The sequence below is a fragment of the Podarcis tiliguerta genome (genome assembly GCF_965153285.1).
Source record: "Podarcis tiliguerta genome assembly, chromosome: 3".
NCBI lineage: Eukaryota > Metazoa > Chordata > Lepidosauria > Squamata > Lacertidae > Podarcis > Podarcis tiliguerta.
This window is the reverse complement of record NC_139536.1, coordinates 116,732,109-116,758,450: the sequence shown is the minus strand read 5'-3', so window position 1 is coordinate 116,758,450 and position 26,342 is coordinate 116,732,109. Positions and strand designations below refer to the sequence as shown.

The 26,342-nt window shown below is 40.8% G+C and overlaps 1 protein-coding gene across 7 annotated transcripts in view; it reads left to right on the top strand.

Moving 5' to 3' along the window:
• Nucleotides 1-15,933, top strand: part of WDPCP (WD repeat containing planar cell polarity effector) — a 171,202-nt gene extending 155,269 nt beyond the window's left edge. For 4 of the 7 annotated variants that reach the window (XM_083435332.1, XM_083435333.1, XM_083435330.1 and 1 more), the window contains exons 16-18: nucleotides 7,876-7,976; nucleotides 10,353-10,381; nucleotides 14,046-15,933. In XM_083435332.1, the coding sequence (XP_083291458.1) occupies nucleotides 7,876-7,976; nucleotides 10,353-10,381; nucleotides 14,046-14,093 (178 nt within the window). In that variant the 3' untranslated portion in view covers nucleotides 14,094-15,933. The remainder of the gene's footprint in view (nucleotides 1-7,875; nucleotides 7,977-10,352; nucleotides 10,382-14,045) is intronic. The other 3 variants (XM_083435335.1, XM_083435336.1, XM_083435334.1) reach the window with 1 other exon arrangement.
• The last annotated feature ends 10,409 nt before the right edge of the window (nucleotides 15,934-26,342 follow it).

Below are 26,342 nucleotides of genomic sequence, written 5' to 3'. Positions count from 1 at the left end.
TACTCTAAAGCAGATATTTTAACTTGGCAATTAAGCATACTTTGGCTTCAAAATGTATACTGTAACACATATGCAGTCAAACGCCTTCAATTTTGTAGGTCAGAGGGTCTCTTACAGTTGTTTTAACTGCATGTCTCTTAGTTCTTATCTGCTTTTTATTATCAGTTCTTATCCATCCATTATCTGTGTTTAATCTCGTAATCTATTCACATGTTTTGTCCTATGCCTGTTTATTTGTTCCTATTAGCTTTAACAATTACCTGTTTTAAATTCTAATTCCTCTTTTATTCATGTTTTTCTTATGTTCATTCATCCATTCATCCATTCATTCATTCAGGGTCTTTGGTGCATGAGGTAGGGTTGCCATATTTCAAGAGGCGAAAATCCGGAGCTTTTTTAGGCCACCACCAAGCTTTTTTAGGCCACCACCAAGCCGGAGCTTTTTTAGGCCACCACCAAGCCAGAACCTGAACCAGAGCTGCCTGTGCACCATGTTTTTAAATTGATTCCCCCTGGATGGGCATGTAGGATTCCCAAAAGAAGACATGTCTGGGAATTCCCAGATACATGGCAACCCTAGCATGAGGTGCAAGCAGGTGGCCTGGGAAAAGGTTTCAAAACAATTGAAAAAGATCTGTCCATGGCCCTGCAACTTACTTGTTTTTCCCCTGAAAATAGAGATCAAGGCTGTTTTGACCAGGGCTGGAATAACAAAGCTCTACCTTAGGACCTGTGATTTTATTAATAGTGGTGCAGTCTTCTCAATATCTCCTTAAACATTTAGCAATTAATGGTGGTCTTCTCAACAGCCTTGTCAGGGGCCTGTGCTTTTCATAATATGGCACTGATTTTGATGCTGGTGCTGATTCTGAAGTGGCAGGTAGAAAGAAAATGCTATTAAAATAAATGTAGGTGCTTGGATTTGTAGAACAAAAACAATTTATGAAGGCTGCAGTCCTAAACACACTAGGGCAGGTTGCCAAGACATTGCCCTCCAAACGTTGATGGTCTAAAGCTCCCATAAGCCCCAGCCAGCATGGCCAACTGTCAGGAAATTGGGGATTTGTTGTTCAAGAGCACAGTAGAATTAACTTCTGAATAAACATGCATAGGATTGCTCAGTAAGTGCTCCACCAAGGCACTCAACAATCTTCAAGTGGTCCACAATTCTGGTTTCATATCCTGGTTTAGATGGACCCCTTAAACCCCCGTTACATGATTTAGATGATATAAGACTTTTGGTTTAAGAAAGTAAGCTGAACGTGCAAAACACACAACACATGGCTCATTCCCAGGCCACAAAACCACAGCTTATTGGACCATGATAGTTATATCAAACCTTGTTGGTTTCGGTCAAAGGTATTTCCAGGTAAATGTACTTATATTTCCAGGAATGTGCTAGCTGAATTGCTACCTAAACCTTTTTTTAACAAACCCTACATAGGTTGAAACATCAGCTTAAGCCTGCTGTCTCAATGTCCATCTTAGGAAGCAAATTCCTTTGAATGTAGTGGGAATTAATTCCAAGGACACAGGTTCCAGTTCCCATGAGCTTTGGGAAGAATTTAATAATATTCCATGCAAAGAATTTACACAATAATCCAAACTCCAGCAGACATATTTTAGAATATTTACTTCCTATTCTTGCAAAGAATATTGTTCCCCATAGTAAGCTGAGCAATGGAATGCTAACAATTATTTTGGTTTTTCAACTTTAGTTTTACTTTTTGCCTTGCTGTTTTGAATTCTGAAATGGATCAACTAAGAAGGGTCATCGCAGATTGCTGATCCTCCCAGCTAAACTTATTTGCAATCATTGAAGCTTCATAAAGTGCTTTCCCCTCCCAAAGGCTGAGATTACTTCTTGCTGAGCTGAAGAACATAAAGAGAGCTTCCAACCCTCACTAACAGCTTCTTCAGGCCACCAAAATCCAAGGGAATGCTGCCAAGCCTAAAATAAGGCAGATCCACTATCCCTGTATTTTCCCTCCTCTTGAGCTCCCAAATACAAAAGCGAGTCTTCATCCCTTACTAGTAATTGTTTGGAACCTTAGAAGTCACATGAACCCCACCAACTCTAATGTGAGATGAAAAGGAACTCCCTGTAATAACTTCAGATTGGCACAGAAATAATTGACTTCTGCTAGAGGCCAGAAACCTGATAAACTTTCTCCCCACTGTTATAAAACATTGCAGCTGAACATAATGTGCAATTTTTTATGGAGCAACTTGCATATATTTGCACATTGCCAAGTTCCTACCTCTCGCTAGGTTGACAAGACTGCATTAATACATCTTCATTTCTTGTCCTACAGAGGATCTGATGAGAAAATATACTGCAAAAAATATAGTCAGAAAAGCCAACATTTGAATTATATTCTATTGATACTACACAGTGGTACCTCAGGTTAAGTACTTAATTCATTCCGGAGGTCCGTTCTTAACCTGAAACTGTTCTCAACCTGAAGCACCACTTTAGCTAATGGGGCCTCCCGCTGCCGCCATGCCGCCGGAGACCGATTTCTGTTCTCATCCTGAAGCAAAGTTCTTAACCTGAAGCACTGTTTCTGGCTTAGTGGAGTGTGTAGCCTGAAGCGTATGTAACCCGAGGTACCACTGTATTTTTATCCACATGTAAAGTGGGGCTAAATACTGCGGCCGACTCCAGAGTGGAAGTGTTGGAGAGGCAGTGCCAGCGCCCCCTCAGGGCAGAAGCTTCGGAGAGGCAGCGGTGCCCCTCTGTGATGCTGCAATCACAGTTCTGCCCCTGGAGCAAGCTGCAGCCGATCGTAGTGTAGGAGAGGGCTGCCCAGAGCTGTGGACGATCACAGCTTTAGGAGCCATTGCGTCCTTCTCAGCCACCCATCTGGAGGGCGAGCCCAGCGCTGCCTTTGTGAGTGGCACTCGGCTCACAGCCTTGAGCTGTTGCGTCCTTCTCATGGCGCCCTCCAGTTGGAGGGTGGCTGAGAAGGAGGCAACAGGCTTGTGCCCTGGCCCCTGAGAGCCCAGGGAGCTATGGCGCAGCTCCCAGGATCACAGGGCGTCCTCCCTGCAAGCAGCGCAGCTCACAAAAGCAGCGCTGGGCTCACAGTGGCCAGGACACACACCTGCTGCCTCAAGGACACAACAGCTCATTGTGCCTTGATGCTCCACCCAAAACACTGCCTGGGGTGACCGCCCTCCCTCCCCGCTATGCCACTGGGCACATAGTATGTTGAAGAGCTAAAATAACCCTTTCTACACTTTATTCAATAAGTTTCCTTGAAAAAATAAAAAAGCTAAAAACTTTGTAAATAATTAATCATCTCTGTAGTTACAACTCTTACAGTTGTATTTTTCCACCATTAGCATTATTGCAAATACCATTAGCATTTACACGACTACAGATAACCAATTCATTTTTCACTCTTTTGTTGTGATTTGAATCAGAATTTTAATATCCAGTCTCCCTGTATCAGTTTCCAGTTGGACTTTGGTTTTGCCTTCCTAGACATTAGAATACCAAAACTTATACATTATCTTTGCTGACATTACAATATCACATTTTACAAATAGGCAATTATAATTTGCTTTACTGCTGCAAAAACTGGATAGATTCCATTTTTAGTGTTGTACTTCATTCCATTTTTCAAGCCTATCAAATCTCTACTATGTTTATATTTCCTTTGCCAAACACATTTCCTTCAGCATCATTAGTGCCATTTTGGACCATTCATTGTAAGTTTTAAGTATACAGTTACAAACCTTCCATTAGTTATAGTCATAGGGATGTGTTCTACTTGTAAGAGCAAGGTTCTACATGTTTTTTGAACATGTAAAAGTATTTAGGCATCCTTTTCTGTGCTATATTAATAGAACAACAACTTTGCTACTTATAACATGAATAATGCATTGTTTGTTCTTTTTTTTCTTAAAACTGATGAGCCAGGAAGCAATGCCAGCATGCACATATATTAAAGGTGTGTCAGAAAGGGTGTACTGTAAAAATATTAAATGTGAAAACATTCTAATCAACCTGCCTTTGATTCACAGAAGGTTGAACAAACCTGTTTACCTGCATAGTATTAAATTGCTGGTACGTCCTTATATAATTTTTAAAAATGAGTCTCTCTTTAGTTTGGAAGTGAAGGATAGCAGCACTTTTCAAAAGATTCAGAACAGGAATGCATCAAAGGTGCAATGTCAAAAAGGCAAGAAATATCATCTCAGGATCACATAACATCTGTCTTGAACAGTGTCTTTTGTTGCTACCATACGTGACTTTCCCAGATAGGCCCTCCAAGGGAGAAAGGAGGACTTTTATCAACAAGATACCAAGCACAGTCCTTATATGGTATAGCTGCGAGCATGCAACTGTATTGTGCAATTTTGACATATGATGTCCCAAATTGTTTCAAGAAGAACTGCTAAACTGAGTATCAGAATCACATGCACAATTAAATGTGATTTAAGGCCATGGACTTAAATGGGTTGAACTTATTATTAGACTAATTTGAATATTTACTTTCACATCACCCTGTATATTAAAATACAGTTTGTATTCTATTATCTTTCTCCTCCCCTTCCACTTGAAATAGTGGTCTTTGTCACAAACCATGTGTGTAACATTGGGGAGTTTTCAGCATTCATTTTTAAGAAAGGGTAAACAAAGCATCTAACAAATGCTCTACTAAAACATTTTCTAGTATAGTATTCCAAGTGTCCTGCGCCAAAGCAAACTGTCACCATGATAGAAAAACATCACAATTATTTTCACATTAAGCCAAACTGGCCCAACCCAGACTGACCTTATTTTACTCATCTCTCAGTCTTTTGAGCCTTATTAAACTTGGCATTGTGAAGGATCATGTGACACCAAGCCTATTTCTGCATCTTAGATAGAAATAAATGTAGTACTTTGAGTACTTCTATTGCATACAGCTCTTAGGTAGATTTATATGTATTAGGTAAAAGTCACTAAGTTGCTTTTATCCCCTTCTGGGCTTTTCATGTTTGTTGACTTTAATGAAAACTAGAAGCAACATCTTCTTCTAAGCCTTTTGGATATAGTTGAAATCCTCCCAAGCACTGGTCAATTTTAAAGAAATAAATGTCTAAAGAGGATGGACAGTTTTAAGCTCTCTTAAAAACATAAAAATAGAAGGGTTACAGCAATTTGGCAGCCAAAAAAGCAATTTACAGGTCACCATGGAATCCGCAGCTATGTGTAGGAAAGCTGATCAAGAGACTACAGAAAAGATAATGGAGCTGGAAGCCAAAAGGATCTTTCCATTTTGAAACTCACCTAATCTGGTCTCCAATGAAGTTCCTTAGTTTCTTTTCTTGAGCCAATAAAGCTTAGTGGGAGAGGTGGTTGCATTATTGTGGCTTTAGCATGGCTCAGAGAAAGCTGAAGAGCTGCAATGTTACTATACATTCATAGCTGCTTGCAGAACCTCCATTCAGTGCAGTTTTTGTTGTTTCAGCCTTTGGCCATATCATCACATGACAATAGACTATTAACCAATTAAAAAAATAAAAAAACAGTCAGCCTTTATAACAGTCTTCACTGTTTTGCGACCAAAACGCTACCACATATCCAAAGCTTATCTTCTCAGCAGAAAAGAGGGATTTTACATTCAGACTGAATCATGTGTATCATCAAAGGCTAATTCTACTTAATACTAACTACACCATCAAGCAAGTTAATGTGCAATGACATCAGAGCATTCACATTCTCAGGATAACAATTTACATGCTGCAACTGAAAAAAGAGGCATTTGATCATTAAGTTAGACTATGACAGTGACACATGGTGTAACAGTTCTGCAAATTAATTGATATTTCCCTATTGATGAAGAAACCAAAGTTGCTGTGAAAGAATGTTGCTTCCTCCACCCCTTCTTCTGCTCACAATCACTACAATGCAAATAAGTACACAAAAAGTTACACAAATCAAAACTGATTTTCTTTTCAGTGAAGGCAATACTAACTAACAAGTTGCAAAGCAAAATGCTGATTTTGTTTCCCTAATAAGGAAACTGCCTACATAAAAAAATTTAGATAACCAACAATTAAACTTTACTGTATAAACCGACATACTTTTTATGATTATATTAAAATCCTCAGAAATGTTGAAAAAATAGTGACTTATTCAGCAAATACATTCCTGGGCATCCACAAAACGTTCTGATAAACTGTCATTTATATACGTAGAAGCTATACACAATTCTCAGTAATAGGCCATTTCCTTTATTATTGTTGCCAAGGATATGCAGCTAGTATTCATATGGAAGGCTCATTAGTCTAAAGAAGAGCACACGGGTTTATTTTAATATCCATTTACCTGAAAAAGGAATAAAGCAATGGACATTCTGCTGAGGTCTCTCAGTGCACCTTCAAAAGTTCCAGGGTGCCTAGTTTTAGATCATCATCTTCATTTAGTTGGGCTCTGCATGTCCTCTTCAACATTTTATTGGTTTCTGATGCCTCCTCACTTAGCCACATTGAATTTACAAACACACATACACACAGAGAGATTAAATAAAATGGTCTCCTAGTTCCTTACTAATATATTAGTGATCCTGAGACCATGGGCATAGCCAGGATTTATTTTGGGGGGCAGGCTTTATGTTGGAGGGGGCAGAACCGAGTTATCTGCAAAACAATTGGTCAGTTAGTTAAGTACTTTTATTTATTTACTTGATTGGGGGGGGCAGCTGCGCCCCTGCACCCCGCTGGCTATGCTCATGCCTGAGACTGTAAATTGTTTTAATACAATATTAGTATTTCAACATTGTTGTAACATGCCCTGAGACTTCACTGTGGTAAGAAATGTTGTTAATAGTAACTCTATATATAGATTAATTCAATACATCTGATCTACAGGACAAAAAAGTAGACACAATACTGGGCTTAAATCTCTCCAACTACCCCTGGGGCCTGATGAGCATGCAAATACTGCCCCCCCCCCAGCTAATCTGCACGCAGCCATGGAGCTGGGCACTTGGGCACCCCAAGCAGGGCACATGCCGTGCACCCAGGGGGCTGATTGGTATGACACCTGGGGCGGACCGCCCCTACCCCTTCCTACGCCCCTGTCTGCATGCATCAGCAATGGAGGTGGGTTGTTCACACTGAGGTTTTCTTTTCTTTTTTTACAATCCTTGATTGTATATATATATAAATTTCATGAAATAAATACAGTGGTACCTCGCAAGACGAATGCCTCGCTAGACGAAAAACTCGCAAGACGAAAGAGTTTTTTGTTTTTTGAGTTGCTTCGCAAGACGAATTTCCCTATGGGCTTGCTTCGCAAGACGAAAACGTCTTGCGTCTTTTTCTTAAAACCGCCAATGCATTCCTATGGGAAACCGTCAATGCATTTCCTATGGGAAACCGTGCTTGTTTGTTTGTTTGTCTTTGTTTGTTTGTCTTTCTTGTTGTATAAATAAAAAACTTTATATTAAAAAAAAAAGGAAACCGTGCTTCGCAAGACGAAAAATTCACAAGACGAAAAAACTCGCAGAACGAATTAATTTCCTCTTGCGAGGCACCACTGTAAATAGATATGAGCATGTGTGTGTGTGAGTGTGCTGTGGCCACACCCAAACCTACTTTAGCACATCATGAACAAACTGACGTGAATCTATTCCCATCAGGACTAAATCTGGATCCAATCCCTTCTGTGCACATAAAGTTTTTGTAATTGAGATTTTTGAGCCTCAGGGAGCTCAAAACAGTAAGGCTGCAAGCCTATATGTTAGGGGTAAGCCCAGTTTAATCAGTGAGACCTACGTTTGAGAAGACATGCAGAGGCTTGCAGTGTGAGGTCTACAAAGCATTTTTACAATTATGTGCAGTCCTTCACATTATACTTTGCCTGTTTCTTTTAAGATCTACTTTTTCTAAGGAGACAGACAAAAGGGACTGTGAATTTGTAACTGGCAATTGCACGGCTCCACAGGTGGACAAACCTGCATCTTGGTGTCGGACTGGTAAGGATAATGTCAAATGTGTATAACAAGGAGTGGTTTTGGAAACTGATCAGCTGACAGGTCGGGAAGAATATTATAGTGGGGGGAACCATCACTTGTGAGGTTTCCTAGTTGACCTGCAGAGTGCTCATCTGTAGCAGTGAGACAGCATGGTCTAAGCCAGGGGTAGTCAACCTTTTTATACCTACTGCCCACTAATGCATCTTACTTGATTGTAACATTTCCTTACCGCCCCCCAGTGTTCAATGGAAGGAGGATTTAGAATGTGCCATAGAACCCCCTACTGCCCACCTAGAATCCTGAAACGCCCACTAGTGGGCGGTAGGGACCAGGTTGACAACCCTTGGTCTAAGCAATTGGAGGAACCAATCATCTTTTGTGCCTTAATTCCTCAGTCCCATGAATGAACTGGTGTCTCTCTAGCATTATGGTAAATATTTAAAGCAAATGAAAGACATTTCACAGTCATAGTACAGTTGCAGAGTTTTTACCATGCACTGCTTGATTACCTTCCTATGTAATAAGCTCTTTTATTCCCCCATATTCCCATATTGTCTCATTCAAAGAACATTTTTGTTATACCCTAGCAAGGTTAGGTAAAAATAGAATGGCTATGATTGGGTGAACATAGGCTGCTCCATTTAAAGGGGCTGAGGGCCCAAATTAGATAGTTCTATCAGAAACATAAAACAAAGAGGTGGTCCACATAATCATATATCTCACTTGTTCCGTCATCACTTAATTGCTCAGCGCTTGAATCAGAGCTAGCTCTTTGTACAAAATCCATTGGAACGTATTGTGTATGACAATATATTAAAATTCTGGTGTTTCAATTCTAGCAATTCTTTTATACCTGCAAAGCAATCATGATGTTGAAGTCAAAGGTTAGACAGATTGGTCTCATAAAGGTTCCCAATCAAAAATACATGTAGTTAAAGGGAGTTAATTTAGGGAAAGTATTAGGGTAGCAACAAATCTAAATCAATCTATATTGCGTGCCACAGATCATGTGTGCACATGTTTTGGTTAGTAACAGACTGACAACAGTGAGTCTGGCTAAGACAGTGAAGGTGTGACCCCGGAGAAGACACTTTATGGCAAGATGTGATGGAAATATAGAAATGAGAATAGAAAAGAAGTGAAATAGACAGTAAGAATAAACAGGAAACTGGAATACGCTATACTTAGACATCACCTTGCCAACAAAGGTCCGTATAGTAAAAGCTATGGTTTTCCCAGTAGTGATGTATGGAAGTGAGAGCTGGACCATAAAGAAGGCTGATCGCCGAAGAATTGACGCTTTTGAATTATGGTGCTGGAGGAAACTCTTGAGAGTCCCATGGACTGCAAGAAGATCAAACGCATCCATTCTTAAGGAAATCAGCCCTGAGTGCTCACTGGAAGGACAGATCGTGAAGCTGAGGCTCCAATACTTTGGCCACCTCATGAGAAGAGAAGACTCACTGGAAAAGACCCTGATGTTGGGAAAGATGGAGGGCACAAGGAGAAGGGGACGACAGAGGACGAGATGGTTAGACAGTGTTCTCGAAGCTACAAACATGAATCTGACCAAACTGCGGGTGGCAGTGGAAGACAGGAGTCCCTGGCGTGCTCTGGTCCATGGGGTCACGAAGAGTCGGACACGACTGAACGACTAAACAACAACAACAACAGTAGCTTGTGTTATTTATTATTGGTATCATTTGGAATAAGAAAAACATCTTAGGTAAAACATTCATCTTTATGGCTGGAATCCTTCCTAAAAATGAATGTTTCATTCTCCCTCATGTTTCCAAATCTTTTTTAACATCTTTCCATACCTTAACATAATTGTCTCAAATATGTTGAGATTCTTTACTGTCAGGCAGACACCTAAATACTTAATCTTTTTCTCAATTTTAATGCCGCTCAGCTCCTCCAAGTGCTTTTTAGACTGCATAGCCATATTCTTGACCAGCATCTTAGTCTTCCCTATGCTCTGCCCAAGGCATGTTGCAGGTCTGTTCTACTGGCACCTACATTTACTTTTGTACACTACACTAGGAGATGGGGATTTCTTTTTTTCTTTTTTTAAGCTTACACCAGAAAACTCAAGAATATCACTAAACATAGGGATAAATGAGAAACAGACCTAATATATTGGACCACATGAATAGCCCATGTTTACATTAATAAGAAAGCATTATCCACATGGCAGGTCTGCCATAAGAAAAAGTGTGAAGGTGCCCTGTATGTATCTGTGTGTGTGTGTGTGTGTGTGTGTGTATAACATTTACTATGTGCATCTTAAAAAGAAACTGGATTTAATTGAAATAGTATTTCTATCTTGATTGTTTTGCTACCTAGCTCATTCAAATTACTTACCTTGTTTTTTAGAAACTCCCGAGGAAACACGTGATGGACAGGTAAATAGTTTTCCATGTTGCTCCACAGAAAATACATGTTTGCAACTCCTTCTGTCACATTTTCAGAACACATTTTTATTTGTTTACATAGTGTCATCAGTGTGCATGGTTTTTAAAGAGTACAGGTATTTCATCCAAGGAGCTTAAAAGTTTCAAATTCAACAGAGGGCGGGGAAGCAGGAAAATAGTATACAATTAATTTCACATGCTTAGTTTGCTTACAGAGTAGTCCACCATCACAGCAATACCTCAAGGACTGCCTCTCTCCATATGAACCTACGTGGACCCTGAGATCATCTTCTGAGGCCCTTCTTGGTGTGCCTCCTCCACAAGAGGTCCAGAGGGTGGCAACACGAGAACGGGGCCTTCTCTGCAGCGGCTCCCCTTTTGTGGAATGCTCCTGCCAGGAAGGTTCGGCTGGCACATTCATTATACACATTTAGGCATCAGGAGAAAACGTTCCTTTTTAACCAGGCCTTTGGCTGATTGACGTCCAGTGACCTTTTAAAATGTGTTGGAAGGGGGGATTATTGGGCTGTTTTTATTATGTTTTGCTGTTTTTTATATTGTTATTTTATTTTGTGAACCACTCTGAGATCTACAGGTATAGGGCGGTATTCAAATTATTGTTGTTGTTGTTGTTAAGGTGAAAGTTTTCCTCTGCCCAACACATATTGCTGTACTGGAGTGCTGCTGGCTGATGACAGAGTGACACAAGCATCACTGTTCAGTGCAATGTTCCTCCTTCTGCTCACTAAACAGTATCCATCACAAGGCTTGAAATGAGACATTCTGGGGGTGGGGGAGGGGCGGAGCTGAGCCAGCTTGGCATTTGTCGACTCCCCAGCCAGTTGCACTGCAGTCACACAACAGTATGTTGTCCAATTTGAGCCTGGTGGCATAATGAGCTGCCTTCCTACCCCCCATCTTGCCAGCATGAGTGGCTGTGGCAGTGCAGTGGCCCCACCACTCTGTAAACCCCCACTAGCTGGGTGGAAGGGAAGGTTTGGGTTTTGCCTTAGTTGGAGTAGAAAACAGGGATTTTAGAGTAGGACAGAAGTTGCCCCTCAGTTGTTGGATTTCAAATCCCATCACCCCCAGCAATGGCCAATAGCCAGGAATGATGGGAATTGTTGCCCAAAACATCTGGTGGGTTGAGGCTCGGCTTGTGCAATTGTAATTGTAATTAAAGTCTACAGCAAACAGTCTCAGTCCTGTAACCTAGTTTACATTCCAAGAATATATGAGGTCAGAACAGACATGTTCCTTCTCCACTGAATATTCAAAGCCATTCATACAATGAGAAACAGGAGTCTTAGCCTAAGAGCTTTGCTCCATGCTAAGTTACACACTGGCTATAGCCATATGATAAACTATGCATTAATTTAAGAAAAAATGCTTATTCCAGCTGTTTGTGTCTTCAACTAGTTTAAATTTTATCCTTCTTATGTTCAACCCAAGAATTAATTTGCATTTCTCCCCCCATATGGCACACAGCGTATGGATCCTGCCAAAAGCCATTCAGAATACTTTGTAAGCAGCCTACTTGATTGACATGAACGTAGCATAAAATAAAAATTAACATTCTGCTGGCTTCCATATTCTCAGCTTTTTGAAAGTAATGAGCCAGTGCAGAACTTGTAAGTGATCCTTCCCCCTCTATCAGAAAGCCGCTCCTGAGGACCTAGTCCTTAAATTAAGACATCACTTCTGTGCACTTTCACAAACGTCTGCATCTAAAAGTGGCTCCGTGTGCGTTACATGGCAGGTGAACTAGAATTTCATAACTGTTTCCCACAACAAACAAGTAAGGTGTGGATGGCAAACACCTCTGCAGGCACACCACCACCTTTTCTTTTTGGCAGGTTTTAACACAGTAGCCCTAACCAACAAGGATGAGAATTATGGCCTTCATATAAAATTTGCTGACAAGGATCTGGTCCATGGAGCCAAAAAGCTCTCCCATTAATAATGCTATACAAGTTTCTACATGACAAAATATACTAGTAAACAAGATCATGTGATCATACACTAAAAAGACACTAGCTTCAGAGCTACCTTGCTAGAAAGAGATGGTCATTTATAAAAGATAAAGATGTAATTAATGGGGAGGGGACAGCAAAAGAAAAGTAGACATGCCATATAGCAGAGGGAAGGGAAATGTGGCCTCAGGGTCACACACAATCCTTGGCCTAAGTGCAAGCAGCATGCTTCTTAATTTAATGAGAGCAGAGTGGGGAATGGGGGGGGGGGATGATGGAAGAACAAGTGGGGTGAGGGAGCCTCTGCAAATGATGAGTTTAGCCCTCTAGCAAAAGTGATCTGTCTGTCTCTCTCCTGGCAGCAGCAGCAGAGTGGGGGGAAACGGGTGGGGCGGCCACCCACCCACTACTGTCTTTGACTCCTGACAGACTACTCCTGAGGGAATGTGGCCCGAGACACACACAAAACAGGTCCCACTTGCCCACCTTATATAGTTCCCAACCTTCCAGTCCGGATTTGAAGATTATTATTTGTCCATCTCCAGACAAAAACTGAGAGGCATCTGACAGCTATAGCTGCGGTAGTTTTTGAACAGGAATGTTGGAGTGGCAACTGTTCACAAAATACAGATCATACTGGCTAACAGGTTTTATTTCCAGAGAAGCATAGGAGTGTTTTGGTGCATGAAATGTGCCAGGGTGTGTTAATTGGTTTCTGATCTATAATTATATAGGGGTTCAGAATAGGAAGGAGCTTAGTTGTATGAAACACTTTGTGTTGTGCAAAGTAAAGCAACTGTTTAGAATATGCTGCCAAATGCTAACTCATTTCAAAGTCCATACTACACTTACTAGCAGTTTAAATATAGAGAAAGGGCAGGCAACAATGCTGGAAATATAGTACAATTACAGAGATATTCACTGTTGAAATGCAGGTTTTATGCAGTATTCTGCCGGGTTGTTTCCATCTCACTGTTAGAACAGATATACCATGAGATGGAGCTGCTGGTCTGGTAAATGCATGTTGTTCAAGACTGATCTAATCTGACATGTGAAAGTTCTTTAAAAAACAAAAATCCTCATGAATTCCACTTGAACTTGCCAGCACACAGTAAGCCTGAAGCAGCCTTAACTTGCACACTTTTGCTGCCAACTTTTATACTTTTTTACTTAAATGACTAGAGCATATGTTGAATATTGCAGTGAGGCAAGTTTCCTTTTGTTTCAAGTTCCACACCTAGTTCTCTTTACATCATGAAGGCTGAAGCATTTGTATGTATTGTAATTTGAAAAGGGAGAAGTCCCTTGTTTGGGGCGGGAGAGGGAAATTCATATTGTATCTTCTATTGCACCAAAAGCATAGGCATGCATCCATGTGATACAAAATATACCCAAGATTTGAATGTGTACATTTTCAGAAATTGTCATTTTTTAAAAATGCTTAGCTTTTCAGAATTTTGCTTGAGAGTTCAAAGATACGGGACCACTTGATACATGACCAAAAACGTGGTGTTATAGGTTGTTATTCAATAAATAGTTAAGTTAACATAATTAAGACTTTTTAAATTGAAATGTTGTTTGTTTCATTGAAAAGGTGGTTATAAAGAGAAAAATACAAGTCTTGATACCCATCCTGTACTGTAACAAGTGTCATTGTTCTTTTTTTCTTTTCTTTTTTACAGGAAATCGGAAGCGGCTCCATCGAAGTGGTGCATTTTGGCCTGGTATAAGCCAAAATCTTAATAGTTAAGATCTTGAAAGAAAGTCAGGACCCTACACACCAATTGTTGAGAATTTTCAGCCTCCTTATTTCAATCAATTCTGTAATAGAGTTCAAATACCGTATTTACTTGAGTCTAATGCGCCATCAAATCTAATGCGCACCTAAATTTTCAGAACCTTGAAACCAAAAAAAGTATTTGCCGGTGAATGTAAATGTACCATCGAAGCTAAGTAATCTAAATTTTCGCAACGTAATTTGGCCAGAACAGGTAAGTATTAGATTCAAGTAACTATGGTAGCAGTAAACGCTCAGCACTTTTACTCCCATTTATTTCTATGGGAGAAAGTTCAGCAAGTAGACATTATATCTGAAGACATAATGTCTGAATGTAGACATTCAGTCATAAAGAAACCCTCTGTCTGTCTGTCTGTCTGTCTGTCTCTCTCTCTCTCTCTGTTTCTCATACACATACACATACACACACACACACACACACAGAGAGAGAGAAAACAGCTTTGCAACTTTATTACAAGGAAGTCCAGCAAATGCTGCAAATAATTACACAGTAGAAATACTGGATATAATAGAGGGACAGTTATATGAGGTAGATTTGGAAATGAATCCAGGACTGCTGCCCTAAAGTGGGTGGCTTTTCTACCATCTGATAGCACCTTTGTTCCAGGTTCACAAAGGCCTAGACATGTCTCCTCAGAAGTAAATTCTACCTAGCTAAATGGGGCTTGCTCCAAGATAAGCAGGTATACAATTACAGCCTAAATATCTTTTAAGGCAGCCCATTCCCTTGAAGTTTGCAAATACTTGTTCTTCTTTGCCCATCTGTGCAAATCCCTAAATTTTATAATGCCACAAACTGCAAAATAAACCCTCTATACATCAAGGCCAAGAGCACTGTATAGTTGTCACATGTAGGGTAATGAAGACCATGAACACATGCACAAATTGGGGACCTGATTGAGACCCTGTGAAACTTTTCTTCCCAGTTCCATAAACTGACAGCATAAATAAACCTTCATGAGGGTGTGGGTAAAAAGATTCGTTCAGAACGGGAAAGTGGGCTTCAGCTTCTCATCTTTAAAGCCACATGGAGATGGACCAAGCCACCTTTCCCCCAGCTCCTGGGCCACAGCTCTGGAAGGTCAGTCAAGGTGGTGGAGCCCTGAAAGGAACTTCATGCAGCATTAAAATGCTATGAAGGAGAAGGTAATTCAAGAATACGGAGAGACACCCTTTCCCTATCTCTGCCTCCTTCCCTCACATAAGCATAAACATAATCTACAGTGGCAGGAGGAGCAGTTAAAAGAAATCTCAGAATTTACTCCTCCCTCCTTTACGACTACAGGTTTGAATTTCCACTTAAGGCTTTGCAATAGATATTCCATAACATTCTAATAGATAGCATCTTCACTCAGGATACCTCTGCAAAAAATCATCCTTTAACAGCCAGTACAATTCTTTGAAGAAAAATGCTCTCCATTTTCCAGTACATCCATATCAGTTTAGCTGAATAACCATTATTTTCCCCTTAAAAAGGCATGGTGACTCTAATAATCTAACCTTCTATAGAATTATTCAGCTTTTTCAGGCATTAACAGAAAATGGACTGGGGGGAATCCTATGCTGCATTTTGTCATAACTACAATTTGTACTCTCTTTTTAAGAGTAGTTTCCTCCTGACATTGTTCAATGCATTTTTTTCTGGCGTTGTCAGGAGACATGTATAATATAAAAAGATCTTAACTGTGGTCACACAATTTAAAACTAAAGTTATGTTGAGTTTAGTTATGTACTTAATTTGTAATATTGCCAAATAAAGAGAGATAAAATTATTTTTATACTTTGCAAAGAGTCCTTGTCAAATCTGCATCTAACCTTGTGGATGATGGGTTTAGTAGCAAGACTGGGGGAATAAAGCATAGAGACTTATCAGTAATAGTCTGATGAACACATGAAATCCATGCTGAAATGCTTATGTCCTCAGCAGACAAAAAGTAGTAAAATGCGTAATATTTCCAACACTCACTGGTCCAGTGGCCGAGAAATACAAGACCTATTAGACAGTAGTCCACCAAATATCACTGCATATAAGAATAAAATGGTTACTGTGTGTTTTCTTTCAATGACATGAGGATAGCATGTGCCCCATAAGGTATATTTATATAAAGGCACTTTCTGCAAAGGTCTGTGCAGTCCAACAACAGATCAAGGGAGGCTTTTGCTTGATCAGCCTAAGGATGCTGAAATGCGTTACTTAGCCATAGAGCTATTTTGCTGAATTGCAGCCATATTTCTGTCAGTACAAGTGAAGGTCTATATGAGGGATTAATCTGACACCAGACAGTGATCTTTAATCCTTCAGTATATCATAATCTATTTACTTTGCATGCTAAGAGGATTTTGGTTTTAAAATACACAGGAAGTGATGCTAGAAATGTACAGAAGATCAGGAATGCCGTTTCCAAAATATCTCAGTTTTTAATAAAATCCCTTTATAGATTTCTTGGAGTTTCTTCCTTTCAAAGTACTGAATAGGGATTTAGCTGGAAACGGGCATATTTTTTTATTTATACTGCAGTTCTGCAAATGTGTTTCCTTCCTGGGTGTGTGTGGGGGGGGTGCTAGATACAAGGCATGAAAGGAAAGGATCTTTTACACTGCAGATCATTTCCAGCAAGTTAAACAGGGTATTTGTTGGCAAAATCAAAATAGATTCCAAGCTACTGTGAATTTTAAATGTATTGCTACTGTGTTAGCTCAGTTGGTGATTACTGTACCATTCAGGTGATAAAACAAACAGAATAAAAATAATTCTTAACTCACAGAACAGAATTGGAATATTATACAAAAAAAACACCCTTTGATATACAAATTACTGTACACCATTATCTTAATCCTGGCGTTGAAGTCTCCACAAATGCCTGTTAAAGACTTCTTATAAGCACGTAGATGACAACTGCACTTTTAAAATTATTTTTCATTGAATAGGTTCAACCTTTTCTACAATATACCACTGAGCATCTTAAGACACAATTTGTTATTTACTTCATCAGAAGATGCAATAAGGAAAGAATACTAGTTTGAGAAACAGAAAGTGCATTCTGATATTTAAAGGCTGAGTGACATTGAAAACCAAGGGGAAGTTGCTTAGAAAATGTTGTGCTAATAACATGACAGCATGCTGCATGCTGAAATTCTGTACCAGGATAAATCCAATTCTGTTTCATGAAAAGCTGGACTGATCAACCTGCAGCATGAAGCAAACAAAGCACCTTGGCATACATTTGTTTATAGTCATTGGGGGGGAGGTGCCAGTACTGTGTACCCCTTGAGTACCCCTAGAAAAAGAACTGCGTTTAGTGCATTATTTAATAGGCGTTGGTTCTGTGTATACCCCAAATAAAGAAGCAAATTGGGAAGATCCAGGGTAGTCTTTCACATTACAGAGCTGGGTTGTGTCATTAACAAGGCATGTTAAGCTGGGCTGGGAGCGCCCAACCTTCTGAGTATCTCTGCTACCTCAGTTGTCGCATCAAGCTAAACACAAGACCATCTCCACTCCCCTTTCTTCTGTGAAAAACTAAACCAGGCAGACTGAGGAAAACCCGCAGACCTTTAGAGGTGGAGGGGTATGGAGAAGTGGGGTGGAGAGGTGGGATCTTCCATTTAAGTGGGCAGCTCCAGCTAGTATTATTATCTATTATTAATGTTGTTAATATGTCATTCTGAAATTTGGCAGACTCCCCCCCCCCCATGGCAAAAAATTAAAAAGTTAGAGACTTTTATTTAATTTTTAAAATAAAAATTTAAAAAACCCTTAAGAGGGTCCCCTGGATGGATCTGGCTGAAATGTCATGGGCTTAATCCTCTCAGGAGGGGCCCCTTTGCTTGTCATTTTCATCTACTTACATGAAAAGGAGGGAACTTATATCCTTTTTTATTCCCTGTTTTGATGTAACAGATTAGATTTTGACCTGAATAAATAATCAGATCAGAATAACACATAACGGATCTCAAACAGACTAGGTTGCTTATAAATGCAGGAGATACAAGGCAAAGTCCTATCCTTGACCACTGAGCCTGCTTCCCTAAAGGGTGCAGTTTCCAAGTGTCACCAAAGCACTATTTAGCTTTTCAACAGAATGTATAGTACCACATGCACTGACCCCTCCACTTATGAACTTCACATGCTGAGCATTCCTGGACTGTGTAAACATATCAGAAGTTTAAGTTTAAGTTTGCATTTAATTGGATTTGTCACACATCTTCCTTCACTGGAATTCTAGAGACCAACAGGACCATCATCAGAACTACCAACAATATCAGTGGGGAACACCCCCAAGAGGTGTCTGGAAACCTTTTGGATCATTCAGTGTTCAGTGGTGGGTTGACATAGTCAATCCTCTGCCGCACTAAGGAGTCCCTGTAAGTCTAAACCAATATAGGTTATCATCTCTCCAGGACAAAGGAATTACACCAAATCTCCTCAACTGCAGATCTCCCTCAACCTGCCCAGGACAAAAAAAACCACTTAAGTCAAGAGGTGAGATATTAACTGAGACAGCCCCATGGCTCTTATGGTGGCCAATAATCACCATGTTCTGGTCCTGTGGAGGAGCACAATGCAGGTCAGCTATCAGAACAGCAAGCACTTCCAGTGAGCAACTTGTTCCAACAAAGGATGGAAATGAATGGAGGTATTTTGAGCCTCTGCCTCCTTTGGGAGAACTAATCTCTTGATGAGCCAACCCTCTAGCCTGAGGACTCCTGCATGACTTATAGCCTGGTACACTCCCTGCTTGCTGTACTGGTGAGGTAGGTTGAGAGGCACCTGGTTGCCTGAGCCCAGGAAAGGCACCTGTGAGGGTCCTTGCTCTGGTTCTTTGGGCCCTCATGCTGTAGGATCTGGTTCAGGGGCTCCCGCCTGCTAGCTTTGCATTCAGTGGTCCCCCAATCACCATCATCTGCTCAGAGCCAGAAATTTGACCTGACTCATGGGCTGGCAACACCTTTGACTCGGCATCCTGGTCACTGCTGGACTCAAGAGAAATAACATGGATTATTTTTTAAGCCCACCAGGCAAGGGGGACAAGGTAGGAATGCTGATATGGAGGTAACTGAACACAGACAGCCTGTGACTATACTGAGATAATATCTTGACACTTGCATCTCACCATAGTTTGCATTCATAATGACAATACACATGCAAGGCTATTGGATCAGAGTTCATATTCTGCCAGCTCCCATTTTTTTAAAAGATTTGAGGTACACCTTTGACAGACACAGTCATATCATCCCAAAACAAGTTATTTCTCTTATTGCCCTATGCAACATACATAACCATAAATGAAGACAAAATGCCTTTTTTTCTTTTCTTTTTTGGCTTCAAATTCCTGTCTCTGCAACTTAAACCCAAATAAAGAGACAATTCAAGCAAGGGACCAGCATGGGCCCTTTTTTCCTTTGAAAATAAACCGCTGCCACGGAAGAATAGCCCTACTCAGGAGGTAATGAGTATGCATATTGGGAGATATTCATGTTTCTTTGCTGCAGACACAGGTCTCGGAGAGAGCTATATTTGAAGTGATTTTTTTTTTTTTTACCGTTTTCTATACTGTGTTTCTTAATGCTACAATTGCATCGATTGAAGTCAGCAGATCATTCACTGCATCCTGTGTAAATCTCTTGAGCATTTCAAGTGACCCCATGACTCAGGGTAAAACATTTAAAAAGAACAGCTTGCTTTTCAGATACGATTGACAAGGGCCAACACTTCTCAAGGTACAAAACACAGAAGCTATTTTCACCTCCCTCATTAACTCACAACATAATGCTTAGAATCTAAGATGATCACTGTCTATAACAGTGGTTTTCAAACTTTTTTCTCTGAGTCACACTTTCAGAATAAATAAAAAAATTCTACTTTAAAATATGATAATGGGACATCCAGAAAATATAAAGCAATGCAGTTAGATAAGAACATGAATCATTCCCAGAATATAAGTATAAACTAGTCTTCTCTAGCACTCTGGTCGAATGGCGACTCTGAATCACAACTAAGTATCACTTGATGCTCTTGCTCTCATTTTGGAAAGATATCTATATTCTGCAAAAAAAATTATACTATATATACTACACTGAAATATTTAAATATTTCTTTGATTGTCCTTGAATCTTCTCACCACCCTTGCAATCCTCTCCTGCCACACCCTTTGAGAACACAGCCATGTTTTGCTTACGTTCTCTCCATTTACTTTTTTAGTCTAACTCTTGAGTCAAACACTGATACCATATTACAGTTTTTCCTTTAAGGAACAAACTCAACTTCTAGAGTTTTCTAACCAAGTCACAATTTATTCCACATTATTGTACAGCTGAGTGAAAAAATAAAAAATAAAAATAAAAATACATGTTCTGTGGGATAGCAATGATGTTAAAGAGGCAAATCACATTTGTATTGATTTGTATTGATTTTTACTGATGGGGCGCAACTGCCCCCCCCCCGGCTACTCCCATGGTGTGCACCCATGGATTTTTGCCTTTGTGGAAAAGGGGGCAGGAGCACTCTGGGGAATGTTGCTTGAGATAATACATGCAGGGCTTCCACATGTGCTTGCACCACAAAGTCAGCCTCTCACCTCCACAGATGTCTCCACAAAAAGTGATGTGTGGTAGGCTCCTCAGAACCCAACTCACCAACCACTGGTGATCAAGGCTAATATGGAGGTGGGCACCATGGCCTGCCCAGGGGCCTGAGGCACAGCTCACTGGGATACATGGAGGATCAGCCTGGTCGACATGGCAGAGCCATGCTCTACTACAGCTGGGGAAGGTCAGGGACTCACAAAGACACTTTCTCACCTCCAGACATTAGGGTGTGCCTGGGCACACCTGACACACCCCGTATGCACACCTATGCCTAAAATTAAACTACTACTTCAATGCTTTTTTGGAAATGCCGAAGGTCAGATTCTTTCCAAAAATATTTCTCCTTTTTTGGTGCCCCTGCTTTGCTCACTCTTCCCCCATTTTTCTGTTATCTTTTTATTATTTATTACATATCCGCACCTAAACCTATTTGTTGGGCTTATGCTGACAGATGCTAGGCTAGGTTGCCAAAAGTTGGAAGACAGGTGTTCAGTTAACAGCTGAGAATTGGATAAGACACTTTTCAATTATCACTGTGACTAAAAAACTGATGTTTAATTTGTTATTCATGAATGCACTTTACTTTTTGCTGCATGGCATGTATTCATTGAGTATACATGGCAACATCACTGTGCTGTGCAAATGTCAGCTATAGGACACAGTATAGTAACACCTGGTATTATCCTGGACAATAAAGTCCTACACTGAAAAGAAGAATTTTGCCATAGTGACTTTCACTACCTTTTTGCTTGAGCTTTTTGTTTTTGTTTTGCCCAAAGCTATTGAAGAAGAAGATTTGGAGCGATTTTTGTGGAAGTTCACCAAAAACTACACTTCTGACATGGGTTGTGATTTCCAAACAAGTGGGTTTAGGTTCAGCAATTCTAAGAACTGTCACCTCCCTGGAACATCAAATAGAATCCAATGCAAGCAATGAAGATCTTTGTGACTGTACTACTTATTCTACATCAAATATCTCCTGTCTAGGTTTAATGGACAGAGAACGTTTAATGGTTGCCAGATTCTCAAATCCAATTAATGTGAATTATTAGGATTTAAGCCAATTGGCTAAAACTCCAATTCTAAACATATTACTTAGTAGCATGTCCCATTGATTTCAATAAGACTTATTTCCAAGAAACATGTATAGTGTCAGGGTATTAATCAACTTAAGATCCTTGTACTTAGCTGAGCTGTAGATCAGCTTGAACTTGATGGGGCTTAGATTGGTTTAATGTAGGTGGATTTACCTGGATTGCAGATTGGGCAGCTTTTTAAACAAAGGGATAGACAGACTTACATTTTGCAAAAGCAAGTGCACTATTGCTTTCCAAAGCGTATGATGTTAAGCTTTCTTTTCTTCTGTTATCTTACTCTGCTAAGGGCATTTTGAGACCAGTGTGTTAATGTATAGAGTCACTCATTAGTACACAGCTGTTGCAGGAGACGACAGACATCTTTTCTCCAGCTACTGTGCTGGATACAAAACAATGCACCTGCTAGATTGTGTGTTTTGTGGCATCATTCCCCATTTCCCACTATTTTGAAATGCTTCTCCAAGTTGATTAGAAACTGTGTGATCCCTGCTAACCAACTAACCTAAAATACACACACACACACACACACACACACACTCCGCACCAACAGGGTGTCTTCCCCACTGCACCTTTCCATCATTTGATAAACCTTTTCCCAAGCCAGTGAAAATGTGTTTTTCATTTGCTTGCTTTCCCTCTACACCATTGATGTGATCACACACTGCAATCACAGAACATAACTGTTCTCTATACACCCCCCAGAAGTATAAATTTCTTTAAAACAATTTGAAGACACTTTCTATAAAAAAATAAAAAAATCTCAAAGCAGTTTACAAAAGCAGTAATAAAAAAGCAATAAAACAATTTAATGAACATCATCGTTAGAGCTCCAAAAGCAGTTCAAATTGGCCTCAATTATTAGGAAGTGGCAAAGAGCCATGGTTTTGATAGACCTCTAAAGCACACAGTTGTTGATGCCTGTCATATTACAGAAAGGAGTTTCTCACATAAGGTAGGTCCACTTTTTATCATAACATACTAACAAGTACATCATTTCTTTCCTTCTTTTTGGCAGGGCTTTTTTGAATCAGGAAACATTTCCTCCTCCCCCTCCTCCTCTACTGAATTTATATACCGCCCTATACCTGCAGGTCTCAGGATGGTCCACATCCTAGGTAGTAATATTTATCAAACAAATAGGGATAACCAGCTCATGCACATAACCAGTGCGTACTGTACGGAGTAGCATTTTAGTTCTAACTTTAAGCATGCCAATATTCCCAACAGAAGTCAATTTCCTGAGCCATATTAGTCTGTTGCAGCAAAAGCAACAAAAGGTTTTGTGGCACCCTAAGACTTGCCCATGTTGTTGATGATGATGATAATTTTATTATTTATACTCCAGCCACTCTGGGCAGCTTACAGCATATATCAAAACGTAATAAAACATCAAACATTAAAAACTTCCCAATACAGGGCTGTCTTCAGGTGTCTTCTAAAAGCTATGTAGTTTTTAATCTCCTTGATATCTGAAGGGAGGGTGTTCCACAAGGAGGGTGTCACTACCAAGAAGGCCCTATGCTAGAGTTTGGGATATATAGCAGAGGAGTGCAGAAGTAAATAGTCTGGTAAGACTGCTGGTTGAAAGGAAAACGAAACACTAACGGAGAAGAAGCAGGAAGGAAGTAAAGCCTGAAGAAAAACAATCTACAGACAGTTACAGACAGAAGAAATCAACAAGAGAAGAATAACGTAGGTTGCCTTTCTGCCTATTGCCCCCCCCCCCTCACTGGTTCAGGTAAGTTACCACACTGTTGCTTTACTCTCAGCAAGACTAACACATTTACAATGACATAAGCTGTCATGGACCTGAGTCAGATATATGAACTGTACTTCAAATACTGTAAGGCAGGGGTCAGCAACCTTTTTCAGCCATGGGCCAGTCCACCATCCCTCAGACCATTTTTGAAGGGAAAAAATGAATGAATTCCTATGCCCCACAAATAACCCAGAGGCGCATTTTAAATAAAAGCACACATTCTACTAATGTAAAAACACCAGGCAGGCCCCACAAATAGCCCAGAGATGCATTTAAAATAAAAGAACACATTCTACTCACGTTAATAGACGCTGATTCCCAGACTGTCTGCGGGCTGGACTGAGAAGGCGATTGGGCCCAGTGGCGTAGCGTGGGGGGTGCAGGGGGGGGCCGTCCGCACCGGGCGCAACATCTGCACTCGCAGCTCTCTGCCCCTACCTGGCTCACTCACTCTCTCTCACTGCAGTGCTGGCTGTGCAAATCTGATCCGAGCCGCCGGGTCGCCGCCCACTGTGTGGGGGGGGTGCCAGGCGTGCGGTGCGGTGCGGAGAGAGAGCGAGGGACTATCTGGGGGAGGGACAGTGCACCGGGGGGGTGCAAATTACTTGCCTTGCCCCGGGTTAGGGGGCGCAAATTACTTGCCTTGCCCCAGGTGCTGACAACCGACGCTACGCCACTGATTGGGCCGCATCCGGCCCACGGGCCTTAGGTTGTCTACCCCTGCTGTAAGGTAAAGGGACCCCTGCTGTTAGGTCCAGCCGCGGACGACTCTGGGGTTGCGGCGCTCACCTCGCTTTACTAGCCGTTTGTCTGCAGACAGCTTCTGGGTCTTGTAGCCAGCATGACTAAGCTGCTTCTGGCGAACCAGAGCAGCACACGGAAACACAGCGCACAGAAGTACATACTGTACTTCGCAAAAATGATGAAAGACTCTCATATGGCATTAGTAGAATATACTTCACCCAGTTTACCAACCATTTGTGGTGGAACATTTGCCTCCCAGCTAATTTAAGGTTCATTTAAAATGTGATGGAATGAGTACAAACAAAATTTGATCTCCTATAACCAAGTAATTCATTTTAATTATGTGAACTTAGAATGGGTCCTGTGATCATTCATCTAGTGCACCAAAAATATAAGAACATAGGACGAGCCTGCAGGATCAGACCAATGGCCCATCTAGTCCAGCATTGTGTTCTCACAGTGGCCAATGAAATGCCTATGGAACACATGCAAGGTTATCAGAGCTTAGCTCCAAAATCTGTTTTCAGCAACAGGAGTGAGGCCTGCTATAATACATGAATGAATGAATATCAGCTCTAAGCAAATTGTCATACCACCACCAAAGCAAAATAGCCACGTCCAGTCCTGGCAGAGTGCCAGGGACTAAGCCAAGCATTTCCTGAACTAACGCATGCCTTCCTGTCAGGTTGTGGCCCCATCATTTTTACTTATGTTTTCTTAAGTAAGATGTTATTTCCCCATATTACTTGATTACAAGTAACTAAGTACCAGTTAGCATAAAGGTAAAAGTAAAGGGACCCCTGACCGTTAAGTCCAGTCGCAGACAACTCTGGAGTTGTGGGGCTCATCTCGCTTTACTGGCCGAGGGAGCTGGCATTTGTCCACAGACAGCTTCCGGGTCATGTGGCCAGCATGACTAAGCCACTTCTGGTGAACCAGAGCAGCGCACAGAAACGCCATTTACCTTCTCACCGGAACAGTACCTATTTATCTACTTGCACTTTGCTTTCAAACTGCTAGGTTGGCAGGAGCTGGGACCGAACAACAGGAGCTCACCCCGTCGCGGGGATTCGAACCGCTGACCTTTTGATCGGCAAGCCCTAGGCTCTGTGGTTTAACCCACAGCACCACCCACGTCCCCTCCCAGTTAGAATAACCATTGCTAACTGTAGAACACTGCTGAAATCAGCTCCTGTTGATTTTGGTGTGCTGACCCGGAAATGCAAATACTTCAACATGCATTCAAATTCAACCATATAGATCAGGAATGGGGAGCCTATTGTCCTCCAGCTGTTGTTGGATTTCAGTGCCCATCAGGCCCAGCCAGCACAGCCAATCGTCACCAGTGTTGAGTGTTGTAGTGCAACAGCATTTGCTGGGGAACAGATTCCCCAACTTCTCTATATCCTGTTCAACCTGCTTCCCAAATAGTTGGAAGCTGTGACCTAGACATGTAAAGCATTCACAACATATGCTCAGCAGGAAAAAATGATTTCAGAAGACAACATTGACCTGGTCCTAAGCACAATGATTAAGAATTAAGTGTTGCTTAAATGAATTGAACTTAGTTATAAGTAAGGGTATTGAAGATAGGCCTGGGAATATCCATATAAATATCCATTGATATATTCATGCCTTTCTCATACCAAGTTATATGTAATGAAACTTCATATGTTACCATTTTTGCAGGGGCATTATGTGATAAACAGTTAAAATGGAGAATTGCCATATGACCAGCTAAAGTCATGTCAGATGCAACTATTTTACATCTTGGATTACAACTTCAATTCTAGACAACTCTAGAAGTTGGCTGCTTATTTCATCATCAATCATGATTAAGTGCATACATATTATCTAAAAATGGTGCTGGGTGGATGTACATAGTAACTATTTGTAAGGTATTGAGCTGGATGGAGGTAATTAGCTAAAGGCCATAAAACATGCATAAGTCAGTTTAGTAAGAACAAATCAGTTCTAATCCTGCTGTTCTGTC